At 39.8% G+C, this 23,719-nt stretch overlaps 2 protein-coding genes across 4 annotated transcripts in view; one reads left to right on the forward strand and one right to left on the reverse strand.

Moving 5' to 3' along the window:
* The window catches only part of LOC121948278 (spermatogenesis-associated protein 13-like), a 55,238-nt gene extending 39,036 nt beyond the window's left edge, over nt 1-16,202 (forward strand). For all 3 annotated transcript variants that reach the window (XM_042493629.1, XM_042493630.1, XM_042493631.1), the window contains 5 exons: nt 617-746; nt 3,401-3,532; nt 6,827-7,070; nt 7,842-7,910; nt 11,595-16,202. In XM_042493629.1, coding sequence (XP_042349563.1) covers nt 617-746; nt 3,401-3,532; nt 6,827-7,070; nt 7,842-7,910; nt 11,595-11,770 — 751 coding nt within the window. In that variant the 3' untranslated portion in view covers nt 11,771-16,202. The remainder of the gene's footprint in view (nt 1-616; nt 747-3,400; nt 3,533-6,826; nt 7,071-7,841; nt 7,911-11,594) is intronic.
* A 2,084-nt stretch (nt 16,203-18,286) lies between these two features.
* On the reverse strand, nt 18,287-22,297 carry LOC121948279 (ankyrin repeat and SOCS box protein 12-like). Its single transcript, XM_042493633.1, has 4 exons — nt 22,182-22,297; nt 20,542-20,865; nt 18,910-19,438; nt 18,287-18,820 (listed from the first exon to the last, which is right to left on the reverse strand). Exons 2-4 carry the CDS (start codon nt 20,824-20,826, stop codon nt 18,675-18,677), a joined length of 960 nt encoding a protein of 319 aa, XP_042349567.1. The 5' UTR covers nt 20,827-20,865; nt 22,182-22,297; the 3' UTR covers nt 18,287-18,674.
* Between the last annotated feature and the right edge of the window lie 1,422 nt (nt 22,298-23,719).

Raw genomic sequence — 23,719 nt, forward strand, 5'->3', positions numbered from 1 at the left:
GCACAGCACACAACGTAAACATTTGCAGATACACGAGCATCCAGATGTGCAAACTCATGCGTGCAAACCCACAGAAACATGGTGTAAGTGATTCAGTGCGTCTCAGCCAGCTCCAGGTCATTCACAAACCACGCGTTCTCAGCCAGAGAGGGACAGGTGCCAGCTCTGCCAGCTCTGCCTGCCAGATCACAGTGTTTGACTGTTAGGAGCTGTAGAGAATCTGCCAGATATAGGCCTGCTCTCTGTCACACACACACACACAACACTGTCACACACACACACACACACGCATTATCTTCCAAAGTGAGGATTGGATCCGTTGCACATCTAAAGCCAGAGGGATAAATCCAGCTCAGTTAGCAAAGACGCAGTCAGAGTTAACTGTGGATAGAGAAAGTGGCTGATTAGAATTAAATAGCAGTGTGTTATTTTGACTGTGTTCCAGCAGACTTACTGCTGCTACTTGAGTTTATAACCCCAGTCCTTTAATAGGCTACTCTGTATCATCCACCACTGCAACATTACATGTCTTTTTTTAAAGGGTGGCAGATGTCCAAGGGCTATAACTTTTCCCTTTAACACTCTGAGGGTAATTATGTATACACTGTGTCCGTAGTGATTATCGATACGTGGCGGCAGCACTGGCGGTAATGCGGAACGTCACTCAGCAAATCAACGAGAGGAAGAGGAGACTGGAGAACATCGACAAGATCGCCCAGTGGCAAGCCTCTGTTCTGGACTGGGAGGTATGTGTATGTATTGACTGTGGAGTCTTTTACAAGCATCTGATGTCCACTGATGGTGTTTTACTGACAAAATCCGGTCTGGTCTGTTTAGTCCATCTGTTAAGTCAAAGATGTTGCAAAGGGATGAATAAACTTAAATTTTACTCCATGCATCTTTCACTAAATGTAGAGAACAATCTTAAGTTTACATAGGGAGAGCGTCCTATTAAATGTTTGTTTATGTTTTTTTAAAATCCCAAAGTCGCTCATTTAATTAATCTAAGGGGAAAATGAACTAAAAAAAAATTCCAATTTGTTTTTCCATGGCCTAAGTTTAGTCAGTATTTGTGAAGCTACTGTCTCTCAAAGCCAGAAAGAACATGTGATGTCAGAGGGTATAAAGTCTGGAGCTGTTCCATACACACCAAATGGGAGCCTGATTTTGTGGACCCACAGAAAGATTGTTTGGTTTTTAATACGTAAATAAGTTTTATTCTTTTGAGCTTAAGTTTTATTTTCTTATAGAGCAGTTCCCAACTTAAAACCCCATGACATCACAAATTTGAGTCTCAAGCTTTTGAAGTTGGGAGAGGGTTGTTTATGTTTACTAATGTTTTTGGACTGTCTTAGGCCATAGGAATAAAATGTATGAATTTGGAAAATGGTTATAGTTCCCCTTTAAAGTCCCCATGAAATGAAAAATAAATTTCCCAAGGTTAAATCCTGTGGCCCTGTTAATTAACCATCTATCTGTTATTATATATTTGTAAAAAAAAAAAAAAAAAAAAAAAGAAAAAAACAATAACCGTATTTTTACATCAAAATCCATTTTTCCCTAATTTTTCCTCTTTAAATCAGGTAAAACTGTTTCAAATGTGTGATGACTTATCCTGCACTCAGAAATGTTAACAAAAGTTCATTCAATCAAATGAGACTTTCTAGCTAGCTACACCGGTCATATAAAACTGCAGGATGTAAAAGCTAACAGAGCAATTTAGAGAGAGATAGAAAGGGCTGTGTATTTTGATATCAGTGGGCAAAACTTTTGTTTTAATTTTCAAAACGATGTGGTTGAGATCTAATTTATTCATCTTTCCCTCAGCCTCCTCCTGATCTAACAGCGAGGGGTGTGTGTGGAATCAACAGTCTGCTCAGCAGCAGACTCTGCTGTAGCTCTGTATTGTACGAAATTCCAAGCCCACTTTTTAGCAGCCCAAACAAATGCAAAGGATTTGTTTGAAATCCCCCTTGTAGCTGTACGCCACTCAAATATTACGTTTTATTGGGAAGTACCTCCAATTCAATATTTATGGAAACAGTAAATGTTTGTCCTTTTAACAAACCAAAAATGACATATTCTCAAATTGCACTTTATGATTTAAAAGGTATGTTTAGTATTTTTTAACCTATAATTTATGTTTAAGGGGCTAATGGCAACAACATTTTTTTTAAATTGGCCCAGTGTTGAGCAGTATTAAGAGTGCTTCAAACAGGCTGCAGTGTAACCACTCTGGGCATGTTCTTAGTGTCAAGGTATGTCCACTAAAAGGGCTTGCCTTTGCCACGGACAGGTTCAGATTGTTATTATTACTGTCTGACAACATTACAATAAAGAGTCCTACAGCGATAGACCTTTTTGTTAAAAAGTAGGACTTTTTTGTTCAACCAGAAACAGCCTAAAATATCACCTTCGCCAAACCCACCATACTCTTTATAAATAAGCAGTAATTTTATCATGGATAAATCAGCATATTTTTTATATCGAAAAGGGCGAATTAAGAGTTTATTTCAACTAAACCATGTTGGTGATTATTGGAGCAGTGAAAAGATAATACAAGATGTTGTTTTTTTTTGAGTTTTAGTTTGTTTCTGCTGACTTGAATTAATGTGTTTTATGAAGATAAAATTACTACCTATTTAAATGGGGGTTTGGTGATGACGATTTCGGGGCTGTTTTGTGGTTTAACAAAAAGGATGTTAGTCTTTAACGAAAAGGTCTATCTCTGTAGGGTTCCTTTCCATAAATTGTCATTGGCAAAAAATAGCAGTGTGTTTCATCACTGATGGCAGCAGAGTTCCCTCTCAGTAATGGATTGATTTCAGCTTTTTAAAATTTATTTATTTAACCTTTATTTAACTAGGTAAAGCTTATTGAGATAGAAAATCTGTTTGTCAAAAGCGACCGGGCCAAGAGGCAGCAGAATTTTACAAATAATGTTCCTGATGGAAAAATACCGAATTTACCCTTAAATAGAGTAGTTTCACAAAGTTTGAGGGCGTGTTAAAGACATGTGGGGGAAAAAACATGAAAATGAATGCAGCAGAGGTCAAGATATTCTAAGTTGTATTCACAAGTATGGGTCAAGGTCCAAAAATGCTGTATCCTACGAACTGACAGTATTTTTTAACCAGTCATGTCCAGAAAAATCTGTAAAGCAGGCTCTCTTTTAAAAAAAAAATTAATGGAGTTTTCAACTATGATATCATCACAGTTAATTTATCAGATTAAAAAAAATCCAGAAAAAAGCTACAGAAGACACTGTTTTCACAGGCTGAGACATACGAAAAATGACAGGGAAAACATCTTTACTGTATGCGTAAAACTGGTGGAGTTGCATCATTTGCATAGCTATGTCTGTGAAAGTTTCATCTATAAAGTGTGTTTGTGTTTCTAGGGGGATGATATCTTGGACAGGAGCTCGGAGCTCATCTACACTGGGGAGTTGTCATGGATCTATCAGCCGTATGGACGCAGCCAGCAGCGAGTCTTCTTCCTCTTTGATCACCAGCTGGTCCTCTGTAAGAAGGTAGGCTCTCTCTCTTTCAGTCTTTGTTCACTTTCTCCCTTTTTTTTGAACACCATGTTGGCTGAAAACAAGCTGATAAGCTGAAACACACCCTCAGCCTGTGCTCCTCAAAGTTGTGTATCACATGGCTGGTGACGGAGACGCCTGAAGACAATGTGACTTCTTCAACCTTACTCGAGAGCTGCAAATAGATTACATAATACCTTATGAGACGCACCAGCCCTCAGTGAAGACACTTTCAAATCCTCAGCACCTTTCACAAAATGGAGCTGTGGTAGTTTGGGCTCTAATGCACCGAGGCTGTGCTCTCCTGTCAGACCAGTGTTCACGCTCGGCTAGACTCGACAATACATGCACACAGAGACACAGACACAAATGCAGACGGACACTTACGCGCAAACACACACACAGAGGCTGGAGAACTGCCTCATCACACGCGTACACACGTGCACAAACTGAGGAGCTGTAATTTTGCCATTGCACAGACAAATACAGAAAAAAACCTTAACAAAGACATATAGATAGAATTTCCTTTTGTTTTTCTATCCTTCCATCTGTCCTCATCCTTCCCGCTTCTATCATTATTGAACATCACTGACTCCAGAAATGAACTCCAGCGTTTCTGCAGATCACACGTGTTGCCTAAATAAACTCTGCTCCAATGCACGCTAATTGTAAATTCTTGTCTTTGTTCCAAACATCCCTCCCCAGTATCTTCAGTACATGTGTAATGGCAGTCCTCAGGGTGTATTAGTAACACGTTGCATATAGCCTTCCATTTGTTCTGCTCATCTCTTCCTTATCAGCACACAGATGCAGATTTGTCTCTGCACGCTTATTAAAGATGCCCGTTGCTGTTTTTTTCTTTTTGCCTTCCTTGACCTTATCGTGTGACTGGATGTTATTTGGTCCTAAGGCAATGGTCACGATGAAGGTTTCTCCTATGTGGCTGTCTTATCCCTGCAAAGTTACGTCGGTTATGGTTACTTGTAGTTGATGAACTGCTGTGGAGCTGAAAAATCATTCTGATGAATAATTAATCAGCAGGAATGTGAGGATTTGCTTCTTTTTTGTCTTGTATGATAGTAACCTGAATATCTTTGTATTTTGGACAGTAGGACATCTTTTGACAACCAGTAATCAGCTGTGATTTAAGAAAACTGTGATAAGACATTTGAAGATGTCTTTTTTTTTTTTTGCTACTATTTTCCAACATTTTATAGACCCAGTTAATCAATCATCAAAAATATTTGGAGATTAATCAGTGACAAAGATGCTATATGCTGCCTTGAACTGGTGTAGTTGCAAAATATAAATTAAATATTTACAGTTTTTTGTATATTTTATAGGCTAACCTAGAAGCTGAAAGAGAGACTTAACATAAGATGCACACTTCTTTTAGTTACACTTCTCATGCCAGATGTTTCTGATGTATCTTATACACTTAGGCTGTGTTCAAAATCATTCCTTATTTATCCTATAGTGCACTATATTTACTGTCCGCCATGCTTCATATTTGATCCTGTAGATGTGAAAATTAACAGGGACTCTACAGCTGTCAGTCATAATGCAAGAATGGTGATGATAAGTAAATGTCTGAAATTTCATTTTACTGCTCACTTTTGAGCCACTGACTGTCTGTTATATAGGTAGTAGTGAATGAGTGAAGAGGAGAGTGATTGTGGACACGCTACATGTCTTAGACACCATGGTTACCATGATGGTGTCAGACTTCATGAAGTGGACAGAATATCAGAAAAACAATTCTTGATACAATGCAGTACAATGGAGCTGTAGTTATTAATCGATAATCAGATAGTTGATCATCAGAAAATTAGTTGATTAATCATTTTAAGGGTTTTTGTAAACTGAGATATCCCTGGGTTTTTGGCTGTGGGATTAACTAGTTTTTTAAGGACATGACATCATACATGCCAACTCCCGAATTTCCCCTGGAGACTCCTGTTTTTTATTCCCCTTGTCCAGTTCTCCCGTATTTCTCCCGATTTATGACACATTTTTACCCCTTGTTTACCTGTTTATGATAGCAGCCTCTTTCTGTACAGCTTGTATAAGCCCCTGCAGTTTTAAAAGCCTACTGTTTTCTTCCCGTTGGAAGGGCACCCGTTGAGCCTGCATGAGTCAGGCGCAGCTGCCACTGGACACTGTGTCCATGCTAACCACGTTGCGTGTGTGTTTTGTTTTTGCTTTTTTAATATTGATATATGCCATCTCTATCCAAGCGCACTTTTCTCTTAAACATTTAAACAGTGCTAGCGCCCTGGCGCCATGCAGGTAAATGTCCACAGACAAGAAGAAGACAAAGAGAATATTTTCTGATATTGTCTCATATTGATCTCAGGCCCCTGAACTGAATCAAATCAAAATCATATTGTGACAGACTTTGTAATATCAGAAAATACTGTATAGTTGTCCAAAGAATCAACACAATATCAGATTGACATAAAACTTGTGAAACTAGTACCCCGCTGTCTAAAAGAAACCGTAAACCTCCTGTTCTGCCTCGCTTAGGCATCCAAGACCCAGCGGTGTGTGGGCCAGAATAGACAGCCATCTGTAGGCCCCTGACAAGTCTACAGCACAGCCTTCCTCCATGAACAAAAACAAAAAAATAATGTATTCTACTAAAAAATGCTATGACTATACTTATTATTTTGTCATTTTCATTCTTTAAAAGTCACCATAATGCAGGAAACAAAGTCTCTGAAACTCAAAAGTTTCTGTGGGAGGACCCCCATACCCCCACTTTTGCTGCAAAATCCTCCCTATTTTGGAGGTCTGAAGTTTGGCAGACATGCATGACATTGCTCAGGCAAACTCAGATGGACATTTTTGCACATTTTCAACTCAAGTCATTAGAAAATAACTGCAGTGAAAAAAAAAACAGCTCAATACAGCAAAATCACTAACAACAGTCATGTGTGACTCAAGTGTCATCAAAAACTGACCACTACAAGCTTCACAGAGATTGTTTTTGCAGTGTTTTTTTTTTATTATTAGATTGTACTGCTGTACCTAATGAACTAGTATATTTACCATTGTTGAGATAGTACTTCCTACCTTTATGATATCGAGTGTGTCAAGCAGCTTTGCAGAGAAATTTGGCATCCTGCAATGTGTGTGGAAGGTGTTTGTATGTTTGGGCAGCAGATGGAAAGGGTTGCATAAGGCAGACTCTCAGGATACCAAGGGAAGGATGCTTGTTGACACCTCTAAGGTTCAGCACACACACATGCACACATTAACAGACGTTCCCCTCCTCCTCTTCCCCAGGATCTGATACGCCGGGACATCTTGTACTATAAGGGCCGCATCGACATGGATCGCTACGAGGTGCGGGACGCCATAGATGGCCGCGACGATGACTTCAATGTCAGCGTTAAGAATGCCTTCAAATTGTGCAACAAAGACAGTGAGGAGATCCACATCTTCCTGGCCAAGAAACCAGAGGAGAAGATCCGCTGGCTCAGGGCCTTCCACGAGGAGAGGAAGATGGTGCAGGAGGATGAGAAAATCGGTTAGTCACGCACCTCCCTGTTTGGAAAGCATTAGTTTCATTCACAATGGCCAATGGAGCTTCAGTTACATGTTGTATTTGCTGCAACACACTACAGGGTGCGTAATGTATGCAACATTAACCCTTTGAACCCTGGAAGGAAGTCAGTTTTCTGCATTCAGGCGACCTTCACATACATTTAAACCTTTGAAACCTGACCAAATTGCTTTGATTTCTTTTCAAAAATACGGATTAAAAGGCAATAAGCAACTTGGCAAGAAATGTCCCACAAATTGCAAGAAATCAGGAAAAAAAATTACCTGAAAATTAGTTTTAAAAGAGAGAGAGATGGATACATTATTAGAGATTAATTATTATAAAAAATACAAAAAAATATATTTCTAATATGTTTATTTTTGTTGTTTTTTCCCCTTTTTTGTTTCTTTTCACCTTTTTTGTGATTTACCTTTTTTATTTTTTATCTTTTTCCTTTTTTGTGTTAATTTCAGATAATTCTCTTATAACTCATAACTTGTAACTTCTTCCTGTATTTTTCAAAGAAATTAATCCGATTTGCTAAGGTTTTAATCGGTGAAAGCCATAGTACATGCTATATGCACATTGTAGTACACATTACATTATTGGGATTTAAGCAGGTTTTATACTTTATTGTGACTTAATTGTGAAAAGCTAAATAATAATTCATAGCTGTTTTTAAGTCATGGTTAAAGGCAGCTTCTTTTGGCCTCTTATGTCCTCTATTAGTCACATACAATATTGTTTGTTGTTTAGGTTTTGAGATTTCTGAGTACCAGAAGCGGCAGGCAGCCATGACAGTGAGAAAGGTGACCAAACAGAAAGGTGAGGCAACAAGAAGATATCAGGTGATTTCCCTTTTCTTTTCCTCGCTGGTGTGCTCTGTCTTCTCATCGCTGTTTACTCTTTACTCCTTAACCTGCTCTCTTTTTTTACTTTCTACACCTTTTTTAAACATGCCTACTTTGTTTATGAATGGACCTAGACTATCTGTGTACTGAGTAAGCTAGAAAAGTCACGTGGATTCATGTCGTCTCGCTATATTACTTTCAATTTTTTCTCCTTTGAGTTAAATGTTTGTCGGCTGTCACACAAGGATGACTTGATATGAGTTGTAAAGCAGCTGTTAAGCATCAATGAAAAGACAGAGGGCTGTTTGCATGAAGTATTGAGTTTAAAGGGTGATACCGGTGTTCATGACATGTGGATCCTGTGTCACGCTCATCTCGAGCAAATTTCACACCTCAGGCAACTGTTTGCATTTTTTCTGTCACTGAGTTAGGGTGGTTGTTGGCGGGTATCGCTTGCATTTACATCCAGATTGTCAAGGCACCCTAAACAAAAATAATCCTTTTTCGTTTTCTTCTGATGTGTATAGGTGTTTTATAGTTGATTTATTTTCTTTAAATCTTCTATGTACAACATTCAGAGCATTAATAAAGCAGCAAAAGAACATTTGTTATGGAAAAATATAGTAATGGTGCCCTGAGCAGAGAATGAAGTCTCTCTACCTTTGTGTTAGTTGTTATCCGAGCTTCTCTGCTCTTTGCTGTGGTTGATAGTAAGGTCGTGCGTGCATGTAAGTGCTTGTAAACTTGGTGTGTGTACACCAGTGGCTAGCAAATCGCCGTTGCTCTGCACTGCCCTTTTACCAAGCAGCAACCCCCTGGACTGAATAATGAAGCCAATGTGGGAGTAAAAAAAAAAAAAACAGTAGTTCCTTGCCACTTGAGGCTGGCTCCAAAAGCGAGTCCATAGTAACACGTGTTAAAAATAAACATGTTGACATGTTCGGTCCAAAAAAACAGTTTTTTGGTCTCTACAGTGCATTTCTCTGTTCATGACAATGGGTGGTGATTTTTTTTTTTAACCCAACTGTTTACAATTAAAAAGGCATCAAGTTAAGGTCATGGCTGCTTTTAGTGACAGGTTGTCCACGATGCATCACAACAGCCACTGCGCCACCCTCTTGTCCTGCTAACAGCGCTGCCACGAACAGCACCACTAGCTGCTAGCCTTCCAGCTCAGCCCCCTCCATATTGAGTGCAGTGTGCAGAAAACCTCTGAATCAGCCCTTTTTCCAGAAGCAAAAGAAGCATGACAGGCGTAACGTGTAACACAAGAACATCAGCCTTTAGTGTGACATAACATGCATTGGCAGAACTTTCTAAGCAATGACATAACATGGCAATAACAATAATTTACTCTTTATAATACTACTAATAAGAATAAACTTTATTTGTGTAGCACCCTTCATACAAGAAATGCAGCCCAGTGTGCTTTACACAACACGCACTGTTTCACATCAAAACACATAAAACACAAAAAGACATAATAAAACCTGCATGTAAAAATAAAGTAAGATCAGAAAAGAAAACATAGAATGTGTCTTCAAATGGATAAAACCCACTTGATAATGCTAGTAAAAGTAAGATAAAAGAAGGATGAAAATTGAATGCACAGAATGCATAACAAAGATGGAAAAAAAAATAAAACCCACTGACATTATTAATAAAAAATAAGCATAAAAATACAGTATAGAAAATACAACAACTGTTACATGCTGTTTGTCTCTGTCCTCTGCTCAGAGGGCAAGAAGCTTCCACACCTCATTGTCTCCCCAATTTATGGACATTTTCGGTCGCTGCTCTTCCTCATTGAGTTAGCTGCTAACTGCTGCTAGCTGCATTTAAAATCTCCCACAGTGGGTCGCACACATAACGAGTCCTCAAAACATCACACCTGTCCCGTCGAGCTGGCTGTCCCTTTTACACAGATGTTGATTTGACACTTTCATGACCTCCGCTGCCGGTGTAAGATAGATGGACAAATACTTTAATAATCCTCTACAGGAAACTACATTTGTTATGGCAGTTCATTCACAGCTAACATCACATAACCACACATAACATTCTTGGATTGTACCTTTAATGCAGAACGTTAGGGCAGAGTAGCAGCATGTTATCCCTGCCTTGAACAAGCCTTGAAGAAAAAATGGGCTATTGATACACTCTGAATGTTATATAGAGCCTCTTTAATCACAGCATCTAAAAAGTAGAACAATGAGCTTTTACTTTGTGTATTCTAGCACAACATGACACTTTAAAGTCAGGAGGAAAAAAAAGTGTGTTTAAAGCCATATATGTCAGAATACTGTTTACTTTGACAGCCACCAGCTATCTCGGTAACAGAAAAACATGTCAAACAAGTTATTCAAGGTGCTCGTTCCTGATGAAGCATCCGACAGAAGACCCACATGTCCAAAACTGCTGGTATCATCCTTTAAGATTTAGCTGTTTTAGTATTAGGCTAGATGTTTGTACATTTACCATTACTGATGTTCTCGCTATTGCCAGTTTCACAATAAGCATGTAACCATCCATTAAGGTATTAATTAACCAATGATCACTGCTGGAATGTTCTCTCTGACGTTAGGATCCCTGTAGATGTCTGTCAGAAGTATATGTTGTGTGTTTCTAAGTGCTGTATGTGTACATGGCTGGCACAAGGTGAAGTACTCTTTTGAATTTCAGATTCATTTATAGATTTCATCTTGAGAAAGAGGGCCATGTTGTATGGACATGGTTTGAAAATGATAAAGGTATATGCATTAGAGTTCTCCTTAGAGCTAGCACAATAAGATGCCATGGCAACTGCTAAGCAGCATTGGGAGGTGTTGTGATTAACGTTGGCATTGGAGCATGCAGTCACAGTCCAATCTGTTTACAAGCATTATCTTGACTATCCAAGATAAACAGGTTCCTCTAACACAAATAGATCAAACCCTTCTAACTGCTAAAACAGTGTTTGGCAAAATACCCCCCCGCCCCCCCCCCCCAAAAAAAGACACTGTTCCTCATCTTTTCATTTTCTTTTTCTAAGATGCCATGGCAACTTTTGAATATTTCATCTCCAAATATTGATTGTATCTAATTTTTAATTGCACTAGCATAGTTGTGATGCTTGTAGACTGTAGCTCAATGACATTGTAGACTGTAGTTAAATGCATATTAACAGCTTTCTGTTGGCTCTATTTTCGCCACTCTTGTGTTCTCAAGTGTCGAGGGTGCTATTCAAACAAACGCGCTGTCAACAAACACGGAAGAACAATGTCCCTTGTCCAAATGCCTGGTGTCATCACTGTATCCGATGTAATCTGTTGGTTCTCTTGTTTGCCTGCTACAGAGTTTGATTGAATAGCATCTTCAGTCTCCCTTGTGTCATTGCTAGAGCTGAATTCCACTTTTGTCCCAATTCAGCTGTCATCATATGATCATACTGTATCATATCTCAGGTTTAATATGCAGGAATGTTAGCACCAAAGTGCTCATTTGTCTATGTGCCTGTTTTCTTTGGAAGCATGACTTGATGTTGTGTTGTTGTGTCTGTTTTAGATACATTACTGACAGTGTTTCCTGTTTGCTACTCTTCTTTTTCTCTCGCTTTGTGCCCTGCACTGCCTCCTTGCCCCCCCCCCCTCTCTTGCTCTTTTTGCACCTGCCTTCCTAGGTGTAAACAGGTGCACGCCCCCCTCATACCCGCCCCCCCAGGACCCCCTCAGTGCGGGGCAGTATGAGGTAACGGAGGACATGGCACAAGGAGAGGTTTTTGAATTCAGTCAATCCAAAAGAGGCCAGGCTCCTTTCTGGCAGAATTTTAGTAGATTAGCTCCATTTAAGAAATAGAGATACACAGACTCTTCTGAAGGACCAGCTATTTTTCTTAGAAGCACTAAACACTGGATGATCATGTCCCCATGATGAAGAAAAAAATGAAAAAAAAAAAAACACATACACAAGAGACTTTTGAAATTATGGACCATTGTTAATATAGATTGGAAGCAGCAAGAGGACTGAAGACTTGGATTTAAAAAAAATGAGAAAAAATAAAACTTTACAATTCATATATGTTAGTAACGTTCTTAGTTATCATGCTTCTCCAGCTGAGTCAACCGTCATGAACTCTTTCCCTCGGATTCTGCATCTTCACGCCATCTGAATGTCCTGGAGTTATTTAGATTGTTATATTATTTCATTTTTTAAATCCATCACCTGGAGAGAAACACAAGCCGGGGCATTCCTAGTCGTATGATTGTGTCGGAGAAAAAACAAAAAAAACAACAAAAAGCTGAGATCTTGCTGTGCTGCTATGTGAGATTGCTTGTTGCATTCCTCTGAATGTGAATAATGACAGGCCTCAGCTACTGCGCTGTGGCGTCTGAAGGACCTGTGAAGCTCGACCGTCAGCATCATCTCTGAGTTAGATCCATTCTGCCGCTGATCACACACCAGCCAGGCTCCATCTCTGCTCCACTGATGTCTGGATCTCCTTCTCATCGCTCCTGTGTTCCTCTCACTAGCTATTCGCATATAGTAGCCCTCTCTTCACCACGTCTGACGTTCACAGTGTCTCCCTTGCTCTCCGCATCCCTCTCCGTGTCCTCTCTATCTCTCTACCCACCTGCTCAGCCTCTGTGAGTCAGCGGCTCTCAGAGGAAGAGCTCCATTCTTTTGGAAGCCTGCCATTGGCCATGATACGATGGGTCAGGGAACAAATCAATAGTGGGAACATCAATAGAATATTTACATCCTTTCACCAACCACTTTTGACAGGGTATTCATAACCGATCACGCCGAGGGGGCTGTGGGGTTGCGTTTGACGAGAGAGCTCGCCGCTCAGATGAAACAGCTGGGAGCAGGAGATAGGCAGGCCGCAGTCCACCTGCCTTGTGTCGGAGCCCCTCCCCACTCTCCCCAGAGACCACCCCTGTAGCACTGTGCTGGCAGCTCACTGGGTGTTTGGAAAGAGAACAGCCTACCTCCGGAGAGAGCTTAAAAGTGAAGTTGAAGCATTTGGCCAAGGTCTAAAATAAAAAATTTTTGACATCAGCGGTCAAAAAAAGTTGACTTAATTATTTTGTGTGACTCACATTGTTGGAAAAAAAAGCACATATTTAATCTGAGGAGTGCATTTTGACGCAACCAGTGTGAGAAATTAGAAAGAACCCTCAACCAGCACAAGGGGAAATGGTCATAAATGAACAGGACAACCGTAGCAGTCGGTTGTGAGTCAGCACTGAAGGAAAAAGTACATTGCGGAAGCGTGAGCCAATACCACAGGGAAGCAGAAAGGTGAATTTAATCTGTAGCATGCAGGTGTCCTCTGACAGATTCATGCATCTCTTAAGACTGCGCCTTCAAATCTTGGCACTCCTCCTCCCGTTGTATTCCCAGATCTGATACATGTTCTGGCAGTAAGCTGGGCACAGTTTTAGTGATTTACAGAGGACTGTGGGCCTGATCACATTGATTTGTTCTATCAACAATGTCCCCGAAGCTGCTGTGGGCGAGATCCGGCCATATGCTACTTCAACAGAGGTGTTGGAAAAGATCTACTGAGATTCACACGCATCATGAAGGTATATTCTTTTCTACAGTTGGAATGTAAGTGACACATGTCCATGGTTTGTGATCATATTTTGACCTCAGATACAGATTTGTGTTGAATTATATCATCTGATGGACAGTGCATATACAGTATGACAACTTTGTGCAATGTGATATATCATTATATATCTTCACTATTCACTACAACGTGATATGAAAGAGTTATATATCGTTCTATGTCATTTGTTTGCCTTCTTATAGGCCTTATAACCTATTGGGGGAAAAAAAAGACCTTAGACTTGCTTTGTATGTTGTGTAATTTATGTTTTGTTTCAGTAAAGAAAGTTGAGAAATGGGTGAGTTGGCTGCTGGTGTCTGTAGAGATGGCTCCCAGTGAGATTGTTTTGGAAGATAATTCCCTGGTCTGGCACAGCAAAAAGATATGGTTCCCAGGCCATGATAACCTCAGGTCCCGTGCTACGCCCACCCCTCAACTCCCTCACCCCCGCATTCCCCTACTCCACGCCACCACCAACATACAGACAGACAGAAGCATGTAGGCACACACACACACATACACACACACACACACACACACACAACCACGCGCACTTGCTGGCCCGTTCTGCTGCGGAGAAGAGAGATGCTATCTAACAGTGCCTTCCAGCATTCCACTAGTGATTATCTATTCAGTTTCACAGGCAGATTTGAATTAGTCATGTATTTTCCCTTCAGTGTGGGACTTGCATCTCTCACTCTCTCTCTCTCTCTCTCTCTCTCTCTCTCTCTCTCTCTTTCTCTCATGCACACTGGGAATTCCTCGTTCCCTAGTGCATGAGACGCACTCGGACAGAAACTTAGAGGTCAGGCCTTTTCCATATGAGTAGATACTGTGCTGTCTGACTGAAACACACCTTATTATATTCTATCACACGTACATAGCAGTAATTTTATTGCACAAAAAGAGGTTCAATTTAATTTTTAGAAACCACATAGAATTCCTTTATTATCTATTTAACACACTGAACGATGGGTTTCAGTTGAATATATAGTAGGAAACACATTTTCATTAGTCAAGTTAGGTTTCAAAGTATATTATTATTATTAACAGTGAGTTATGAATCAAAAGATAAATCATCTATTTTACCTTTATCAGCTACACACTGTAAATAATGTAAAAAGAACAGATCATATATTTGGATATTGGTATTTTGCGTTGGAGACGAATGTTGTTCCAGTTCTAGCGTGCGGTAGACCTCAGTACCAGGTAAAATGCATGCTCGTGGCATCCAATATTTTGCATGAGACTTTAGACAACTCTTAACAGATTGTTTAGTTTCATTTTAACTTCCAATGGGATTTCTTTTTTTTTTCTCCTCACCACGGAACCATTCATTTGTGAGCCCATACCATCTCACTAAAGGGAGTTCCTTTCTCTGTCCACCTGTCTCCTGCTCACTGCACATTACAGGTTGTAGCTTTTTATTTATTGTTATTGAGCAGAGGGGCACACCGTTCCTCACGCTGAATCAAAGACTGAACTGTTGATAGGTGAAATGAAAGGCACTAATACTTTCTTTACCCAGATATATTGGGTACTATTTTAAATCTTTACTTTTGACTCCAATCTGCACTGTCATGGTCCAAACTGCTGGTTATTATTAATCTTTTTTTATTTTCCTTTGGAATGCCATTAACCGCTGAGGCAAAACGGGTATAATTTTTCTATGACAACAATGAACCAAATAGGAGTTAGCCCTGATCATGGGTGTTTGTGTATACATTTGTAGTCGAGCAGAAGAGCTGAATAAATGCGAAACCTCTCGGGATGAGCTAAAAATAAACATAATCCTGAAGACACACACACACACACACACACAGTACTTCATTGCAATTCATATCATGCTCTTGTTTCTACTTAAGAAATGATTCTTTGAAGTACAATGACTTGACAGTACAAATTAATTCATCACTTGTATTTATTGAATGCAGTATTAAATAGTACCATTTGGGGCCACATTGTTAAAAGGGTGTATATATTATTTTTATTATATAATTATCATTCTGACCTTGTACTGAGAGCTGAGAGGACAGATTTTTTTTCCTGTCATAAAAGCAAGACAGCCAACTTAGCAGACTGTCAATTGGATGCATCAGAGGTTGCTCAGATTTGTGTCATTCCTTTTAGTCCAGGGTGTACACGAGCCGCGTTCACTCACATTTAGCATAGCAGCATCTTCAGTAGGAACTCCTCGCAGTTGGTTCTGCACTCCTGCGTTGTTTCAGAACAGTCAGGGTACAACAGAGTCTTCAATGAGCCATATACTGATGTGGTGTTCAATGACAAAAAGGTGAACAGAAGACTGACATCCCACTTTTTGGAATCTATCCATTGTATATTACCATCTAGTTCGAGGTCTGGATTTTTGCCTATCACAGAAAAAATTTACTCACAGTATCCATATCCTTTGTCATCATATGCAAACATTTTGTCATTTTCTTTATTGCTGGCCTTTTTTGAGTTTGATTATTTGTTGTAGAGATGAAAAACCTGAAAAATAATGCCTATTCAATCCAGAAACTGTGAATGGGAGAGTGGAGATGTCAACTGTATGTACATTATATGTTTTGATGTAATCAGAAGCACTGGGAATATGTTGTACTTCGCTGTAAAAAATAAATCCATATCTGATATAGCTGTACTTTTGTTGAAAATAAAACCTCTACAGAAGTGCGTGTGCCGGCGTCAGTATGTGAGTGGAAGCATTGTGCTGGGTTTCCTGTTGTTCGACATCATTTCCTGTTTGCAGGCCCCTCATTCCAAACAGCTGACACATTAAGTCCTGGATGTATTATGTAAGAATGATTAAAGGGCGTACAAACCTAAGGTAATAACATAATCAGGATGGGTTTTCAAAAGCCACAAAAGAAGAAATTCAACAAACTTCCAACCACAAATTGTAGCCTCCAAATAACTATGCTGTAATCAATAAGTAATGAGACTTATGCAAATATATTCTCCCAGTTGGCCGTGCTGAAGTGTAGGCTGATCTCTCCGCTTCCTAATGTTTTGAAGTCCACAGATGCGAGAGTGTTTTTCAGGCAAGATCTAAGGCACCCTGGTGCGATGCAGACACTGTCTCTGTGTGTGTTTGTGTGCGTCTCTCCAGTTGTGTCAACATGTCTAAATAACTGAAGTGAGACTTTATCCGATTGTGAAATGTTACCTGTGAGGAGGACAGCGCTAATGGTGATGCAAAGAGGCATAAACAGATGGTCAAAATTCCAAATGAGAAGCATCAGTTTTGGACAGGCGCAATAAGCAGTGTTACTGTGGTCTCTAGTGGTCAGCCACGGTGTTACACTTTCAAATCCACAGCTGAGATTCCAACATGGAGCCCTGTAGGATGATCACCTTCAATAAATACATTTCAATACCAGCTAAAATATCTATTTAAACTTAAAGAGAGGATTCACCCCAAAATCAAAAGTACATATTTTTCCTCTTTCCTTTATTGATATTTATTGATCTAAATTTTTCTTGTGTGATTTTCCAGAGTTTTGGCAAAATTGGCTATAGAGATGTCTGCCTTCTTTCCAAATTAATGGAACTAGATGGCACTTGGCTTGTGGTGCTCAAATGTGCCAAAAAAAAAAGTTTGAAGACTCAACAGCAATGTTTCTTTCCAGAAATCATTACCTGGTTACTCAGGATATTCCAGAGACATTGTTGTGAGCAGTTTCATGTAGGAACTATTTTCTTTCTACCAAACTACATCTACCAATCGTATCACTGCGCAGGAGGAACAGTATATCTACTGCTAGCTCACCTAGCTCCACTGAGCTAGCTAACGATACACCTCACCTGAGGAGTGCGCCATAAATGTTTACTCCTGGGCTTTCTTCTGCACGGTGATGCGGTTGAAAGGTGGTGTCTTTCAACCAAACTGCACGTCCCAAAACCGTTTCACCACGCAGAAGAAGGCAGTGGTGTCTGCCCCCTACACTGTTGCCTGACCTTCAGCAGAGAGAGCTGGAAAACAGAGTGGAAACAATGCCAGCTGGGTATAATTATTAATCAGGAGTATTTCCACTGCCAGCTCACCCAAGGCTGGAGAGCAGCTAGCTGAGGGCAATCAACAATTAGGGCCTACTGGATAAAGAGGAGAGCAGGGAAGGTCAGAGGGAGAGAAACCATGGTGGCAGCAGGACCCATGGAAGCGAGCAAGGCTTCCAGTGAAGATTAAAGCTTGTCTGATGTCTCTCTGTCTGTGTTTCTCCAGTACATCTACTTTTGAAGCGGCACTCGTGACTGCACTAGATGTAAAAATGAATGGCGTCCAACATTAGCTAGCTTAGTGGTGCTAAGTGAGCTAGCAGTAGATGCACACCTCCTGCTGCGTGGTGACTCAGTTGGCAAGTGTAGTTTGATAGAAAGTTTTTGTTTTGTTTTGTTCTGTTTTGTTTTTTAAGCACCACAAGTTGAGTGCCATCTAGTTCCATTATAGTGCAGAGAAGGCAGACATCTCTACGGCTGATATCTCCAACGCTCGGCAACTCACACCAAAACAATCTGGACTGGCAAATAGTACTACAGGCAAGAGGACAAATATGTACTTTTCATTTGAGATATATAACTGTCCCTTAAGACAGTGATTCCCAACTGGTTCAGCTGTGGGGTCCAGATTTCTCCTAGTTGTTAGTTCAAGGTCCACATTTTAGATATCTTACCATAGATTCAATTTTATTTAACAAATTGTAAACAACACATTGGCTTAGAACTAAATAAAAAGGAATAAAACAGAAACAGCACTTCTAAAAAAAAAGGCTCTGTGCCAAAAAAACACTGTATTTCAAAATAAAATGTGTTTTTTACAAATGTTGCAAATTCTCAAGTCATTTGTGGTCCACACTGAATGTACTGGCCACCCACTTTTGGACTGTGACCCACCAGTTGGGAATCACTGCCTTAAGGTATGTAATAAATACATCTATGGGTAGTCACACACCTTAATCTTAATGTATAAATAATAAAATCAAGGATTTACAACAGTGGGACAACACAGCGACCTCTCGTGTTGAGTGTATGTTATGTTGTCCTACTTTTAAAAAAAATCTACAAATCACTTGTCCAGTCATGAGTGTACAGCAATGAGGTAAAAAAAAATGCCACTGGCCATAAATTCCAATGCTAAGATCAGCATCATACAAGTTCAGAGGTGTCGTGCTTCAAGTAGTTCCTCAGGATCAGAGGAATGTCCAAACTATCAATGGCAGGCTCCTTGTTGGCAAAGGGGAGATGTCTTCGTATTGCCAGCCGAGTCTGCGACATCAGTGTTTTGGGACAAACTGGATCAGAAACAGACAAATAAAGGTGGATCAACATTTTGACATTACACACTAATGCTTACTGAACCAAACTATAATCAGTGTCTCACCTCTCTCTTTGAGCAGCAGAACCAGAGCCTCATTCTGCTTTGTAGTCTTGTCAATAATCAGTGTGGGCAGATACACATCGGCCCCAAAGTCAATTAGAAGCTGGATGTACTCCACCCCGCAGCCATAACGCAGACACACCTCCAGGACTGTCTTCGGCTGCTTTATCCTGGCCAACATCTTCTCATCTGTGCAGTTGTAGTTGGGGTTGGCCCCGTGAAGAAGGAGCAGTTTAAAGCAGTCCAGGTGTCCGTAAACGGCTGAGATATAAAGGGGCCCTCTGCAGGCTGTGGCATTGGAAGCCCAATCAGGGACTTTAGGCCTGACGTCCACCTCAGCTCCAAAGCGGAGCAGCTCTCGGAGTACGTCTACATCGCCCTCCCGGGCTGCAGTCAGCACAGGGGAGCAGTTGTTGTACTGGCTGCCGTTAGGATCGGCTCCAGCCTTCAGCAGGGCAACCACACAGTCCAGATGTTTCCCGCTGACAGCTGTGAATAGAGGTGTCTGGGCCTTTACGTCCAGGCTGTCGATCTGGATTCAAACACAGCAGCACACCAACATGTTGAGGACAGTCCTGACAAACTGTGGTTCAGCTATCCAAGAATGTGCACTTTGTATCATTAATGCTACATTAATTAATTTTGTTTGGCTTTAAATATAACATTGACATATTCTCACCTCTTAAGTTGTGAATGTGTCTCCACAGAATTCCCTATTTACACATCGAGATGACACTGAGTAAAATTAGCATTTATTTATTCCCCTAATGACTGTAAATCCAATGTTTACTTTTAGCTCAGTTTCAGTCTTTACCAACTCCTCTCTTTTTGGCAGCTAACTGATCCACTATTTCTCTTGCTAATTGCATCCCAGCCATGTTTATGGCAACATAGCCAGGTATTTTTCAATGCAATATTGGGACAAAAAGAAATCTTGGTGGTAAGAAAAAATGTTTATTTAAGCCAAAAAGTTTATCCTAACCAAGTGGTTTTTGTACTGAAACATAACTTAACATTAAATACAACACTGTCACAACACAAAATAAAACAAATTCAAAGATAAAGAGATGTAAAGTTTCAACATTCCCTGGGTTGCAGAATTGTACAATGGCAACATTTATTCTAATATTTGGGTTGCTAATGGCTCACACTGTCTGCTGTTTGGCACTGATCAGGTAGTGTACAGTGTGATAATCAGTGCTTTTATCACTGGAAACAGTATCTGGCTGTTTCTGGACACAATATTAATGATGGAGACACTAAAAGGTTACATGGAACTTAGGCGAACTGCGTTGTTGTGTGGTCTTGTCACTGCCAGTGACCCCTTTTATATTGCACTTAGTCACTGGATCCATTGTTCATTTAAAATATTGATTAGTGCAGTTTCAATGCTGTAAAATGTAGTGAAAATCTAATGTCCTACTCTTTTAATAGGTGAAAAAGACTTGCAAGATGAGTCTAGGAACCTTTTGGGGCTTTTAATGAAATGTGTGAGGGCTGAGTGCAGTATGTAATTTGGGCTATTAAATAGAATACTTATGTCCATTACACCCACCAGTAGGCACAGCTCTAAAACATCCATTTCACCATCCTCATCTGACAGCTGTACAACAAAATGCTCTCTCTGAATCTCACCTCTGCACCGTGCTCCAACAACAGCTCCAAGCACCTCAGGTGTCCCAGAGCAGCAGCAGTGCGCAGGGGGGTTACTGGGACCCCCCACCCGCTTCGAGCATTGATAGACCTCCTGTAGCTCTCCTGAGACAGAAGCTCTGAGAGTAGAGTCACGTTGTCGCTGCTTACGGCGTTGTTCAAGGCCTGACACTGCTCGTTGTCCTCATCCTCCTCCTTAGGCTGCAGCAGGGAGAAGATCTTGGAAATGTCCATCAAACTCATGTTGACAGCTTGGCCCAGAACCATAATGTAACCCCAGGCTGGTGCAAGTCAGAGCCCTTCCATCTGCAATGGCAAAAAATGTCAGAGAGAGATGGTAATACACACACACACACACACACACACAGCAGACATACTCTTGTCATTTGTTGTTAGGCATGATTTTTATTTCAGCAGAGCAAATTTCTACATGAAAGTATGAAAATGCTGCTCTCACTGACACCCTCGCAAAATCAGCTTCCTTTGAGCACATAATTTAAAGGTAACAATAAATTGAACGTCTTCTTGGGAATCTGGGAATGGTTCCTGACACATTTTAGGGAACCCAACTCAGAATAGTGTCTTTCTTGACATAGCTTAGAACCACAACACACAATCGCATGACAGGAGGTATATTTTTGGGTTTGGAGGTGGAGGGGGAGGGGATTACAAATATTTACTTCGTATTGACTTTGTATAATATTTAATTTAACTTGTATTTTTGTCATTTCCTTTGTCTTTTTCTGTTATTAATTTTTATTTTATTCTATATCTTTTTCATTTATTGTATTATATGTACATAATTTATTGACTGATTTTCTACGCTTTGATATGTGTGCCTTAAAGTGGCCTTATACACATGGTATGTACATTGTATCTATCCTGTAGAGGTGAACTAATGCAGGGCGGGATCACAGGGATATATATAGAGCTGGGGATGTTTTGTGTGAATGTATCTTGTTTATTCATTAAGTTATTGTTTTTGTCAATTAATTGATTTTTTATTTTAATTTTTTTCCCTTTTATGAATCATTTGTTCTTTAATGTATCATCTCGTCATCTCATCACCTTAAAATTATCAGATTCTATGTAACAAGTTATAAGGTCTTTTTTTTTTTTTTTTTAAAGTTATAGACATTTTTGGACTTTTTATTTAGAAAACAAAAAGTTTCATTTCATTTATGCTATTTGGAATGGAAAACTTTGACGCTCAATATCTCAAAACCACTAAGAATGCAGATAAAACCTTACAATTCTAAGGTAGTGATTTGTCATCATATGTACATGTAACTATTTGTCATGGTTTAGCTTTCTGATGACTGTTTTTTCTTATGGAAACAGTAAAAAGCATAATTGACAAAAAAGAGTGACACACTCAGTATGACCACACAGTGCTTCAGTAAGATAATGCATTTTGTTTACATGACACAGTTTCTGTATGTAATAAATTACAGTGATAGAGCCTGAGTAGATTTAATGTACATTGCTTCAAAGCCATACATGATTGTATTTCTTACCTATAGACACAAAAAATATGCTTTTCGCAGAATTTGCTTATCAGAAACAAATTTGCAAAATTTGTGTCAACAGCAAAGTTGAACTAACTGCAGCGAGACACTTACCTCCACTAGTTTCTGGCTGGTGTTATTTCCAAAACATAAGAAATCTTAAAACTTCATAATAAGTCACGTGGAAAAAGAAGGGAAAATATGTCCTCAAGGAGTGTGTGATGCCTCCACAGGAACTGTGAACTGTGAAAAAAAGCAGTATGGTGTGTGTTTGTGTACTGACAGAGGGGGCCAGAGCTCCTTTCTGGGGGGTGGGGGCTAATTTTAGGCCACAGATGGGCTGACTAAACTTCCATTCTTGGAGAGTCAAGGCTCAGGTTTATAATTAGAAAGGTGATAGGAGAGTGACACTCACTCTGTGATTGGGTAGTGTGTCCTGAATAAAAATGAACTGGGAAAATGGCACAGTGCACAGAGAAGCATCCCCACGTTTTGATTCAGCTGTAACGCAGCCAAAAACTGCACTGTTGGGTTTCCCTTTGTGACAATAAAGGATAAATAACCACTGAGAAAGGCCGTTAGTTCGCCTGCATGTGCCCTGCTATCACCCTGCTATCACCCTGCTTTCCTGATTCACACCGAGGCAGCCATTTCAGTGAGTGTCAGCTGCGTGACTGTCAGAGGCTTCAGAGGAGCTGCCAGTCAGCTGTTGGTCTGCCAAACCCACCCATGACTTCAGACTGTCCCATGTTTAGCAGGGAGGCTGTGACACACCACATTCTTTCAGCAGATGGCACAAGAGTCCAGATTCCTGGCATAGTACGAATGCATGAAGAAAATTTATTTATTTATATGAGCACAAAGACTTGGAACAATTAAGAGTGGAAAATAAGACATAAGACATGGGCCAAAACTTTGCAAGAAAGTAAAAAGTTACAAGAATATTATCTGAAAATAATTTTCAGAGCCTTTTCTTGTCACCTTTTACTAATTTCTTGCCAAACGTTTTTAGCAAAGTTGCTTATTGCCCCCCCCCCCCCCCCCACCCATGTCTTTGAAGAAAATGAAACCAATTTGCCTAGTTTTCATAGGGTTATATAGCTTATGAAAGTTGGCTGAACGCAACAAAATAAAACAATGTCGATCCCAGTTTCAGAGGGTTAATGCAAACTTCCTGCATCCTGACCTGAGAAAAATAAAACCATTGGTCATCACAGTGCAATAAAATTATTTTTTTTTCTAATCATTGATGCGCTGTGTAGGAAATGCACTTAACATTTATACTAATGCAGTTATTACAGATTTAATGTCATGAATTGAATGTACATGTTTTCAGAAAATATAGATGAAATTGGAGCAGAGCTCCTTTTAAAATATCTATTTCTGGATACATTTTCATAAATTGCAAGATATATCACCTATAACCAATGCACTGATGTTATTATATGTGATATTGTGTCAAGAAGGTTATTACGTGGTGATATAATGGAAGAATGGGCTCTGATGGCACAGCGGTTGGCTTATACCGCCCTCTAACCGATAATAATAGGAAAAAAAGTACAATGCTATTAAAATGCTTTTAATGACAACTTTAAACCTTTTGTTTAAAAAAAATATGTAGAGCTTATTTATTGTTCCACGTTTTGCTATAT

This window comes from Plectropomus leopardus, chromosome 9, assembly GCF_008729295.1.
Source record: "Plectropomus leopardus isolate mb chromosome 9, YSFRI_Pleo_2.0, whole genome shotgun sequence".
NCBI classification, from domain to species: Eukaryota; Metazoa; Chordata; class Actinopteri; order Perciformes; family Serranidae; genus Plectropomus; species Plectropomus leopardus.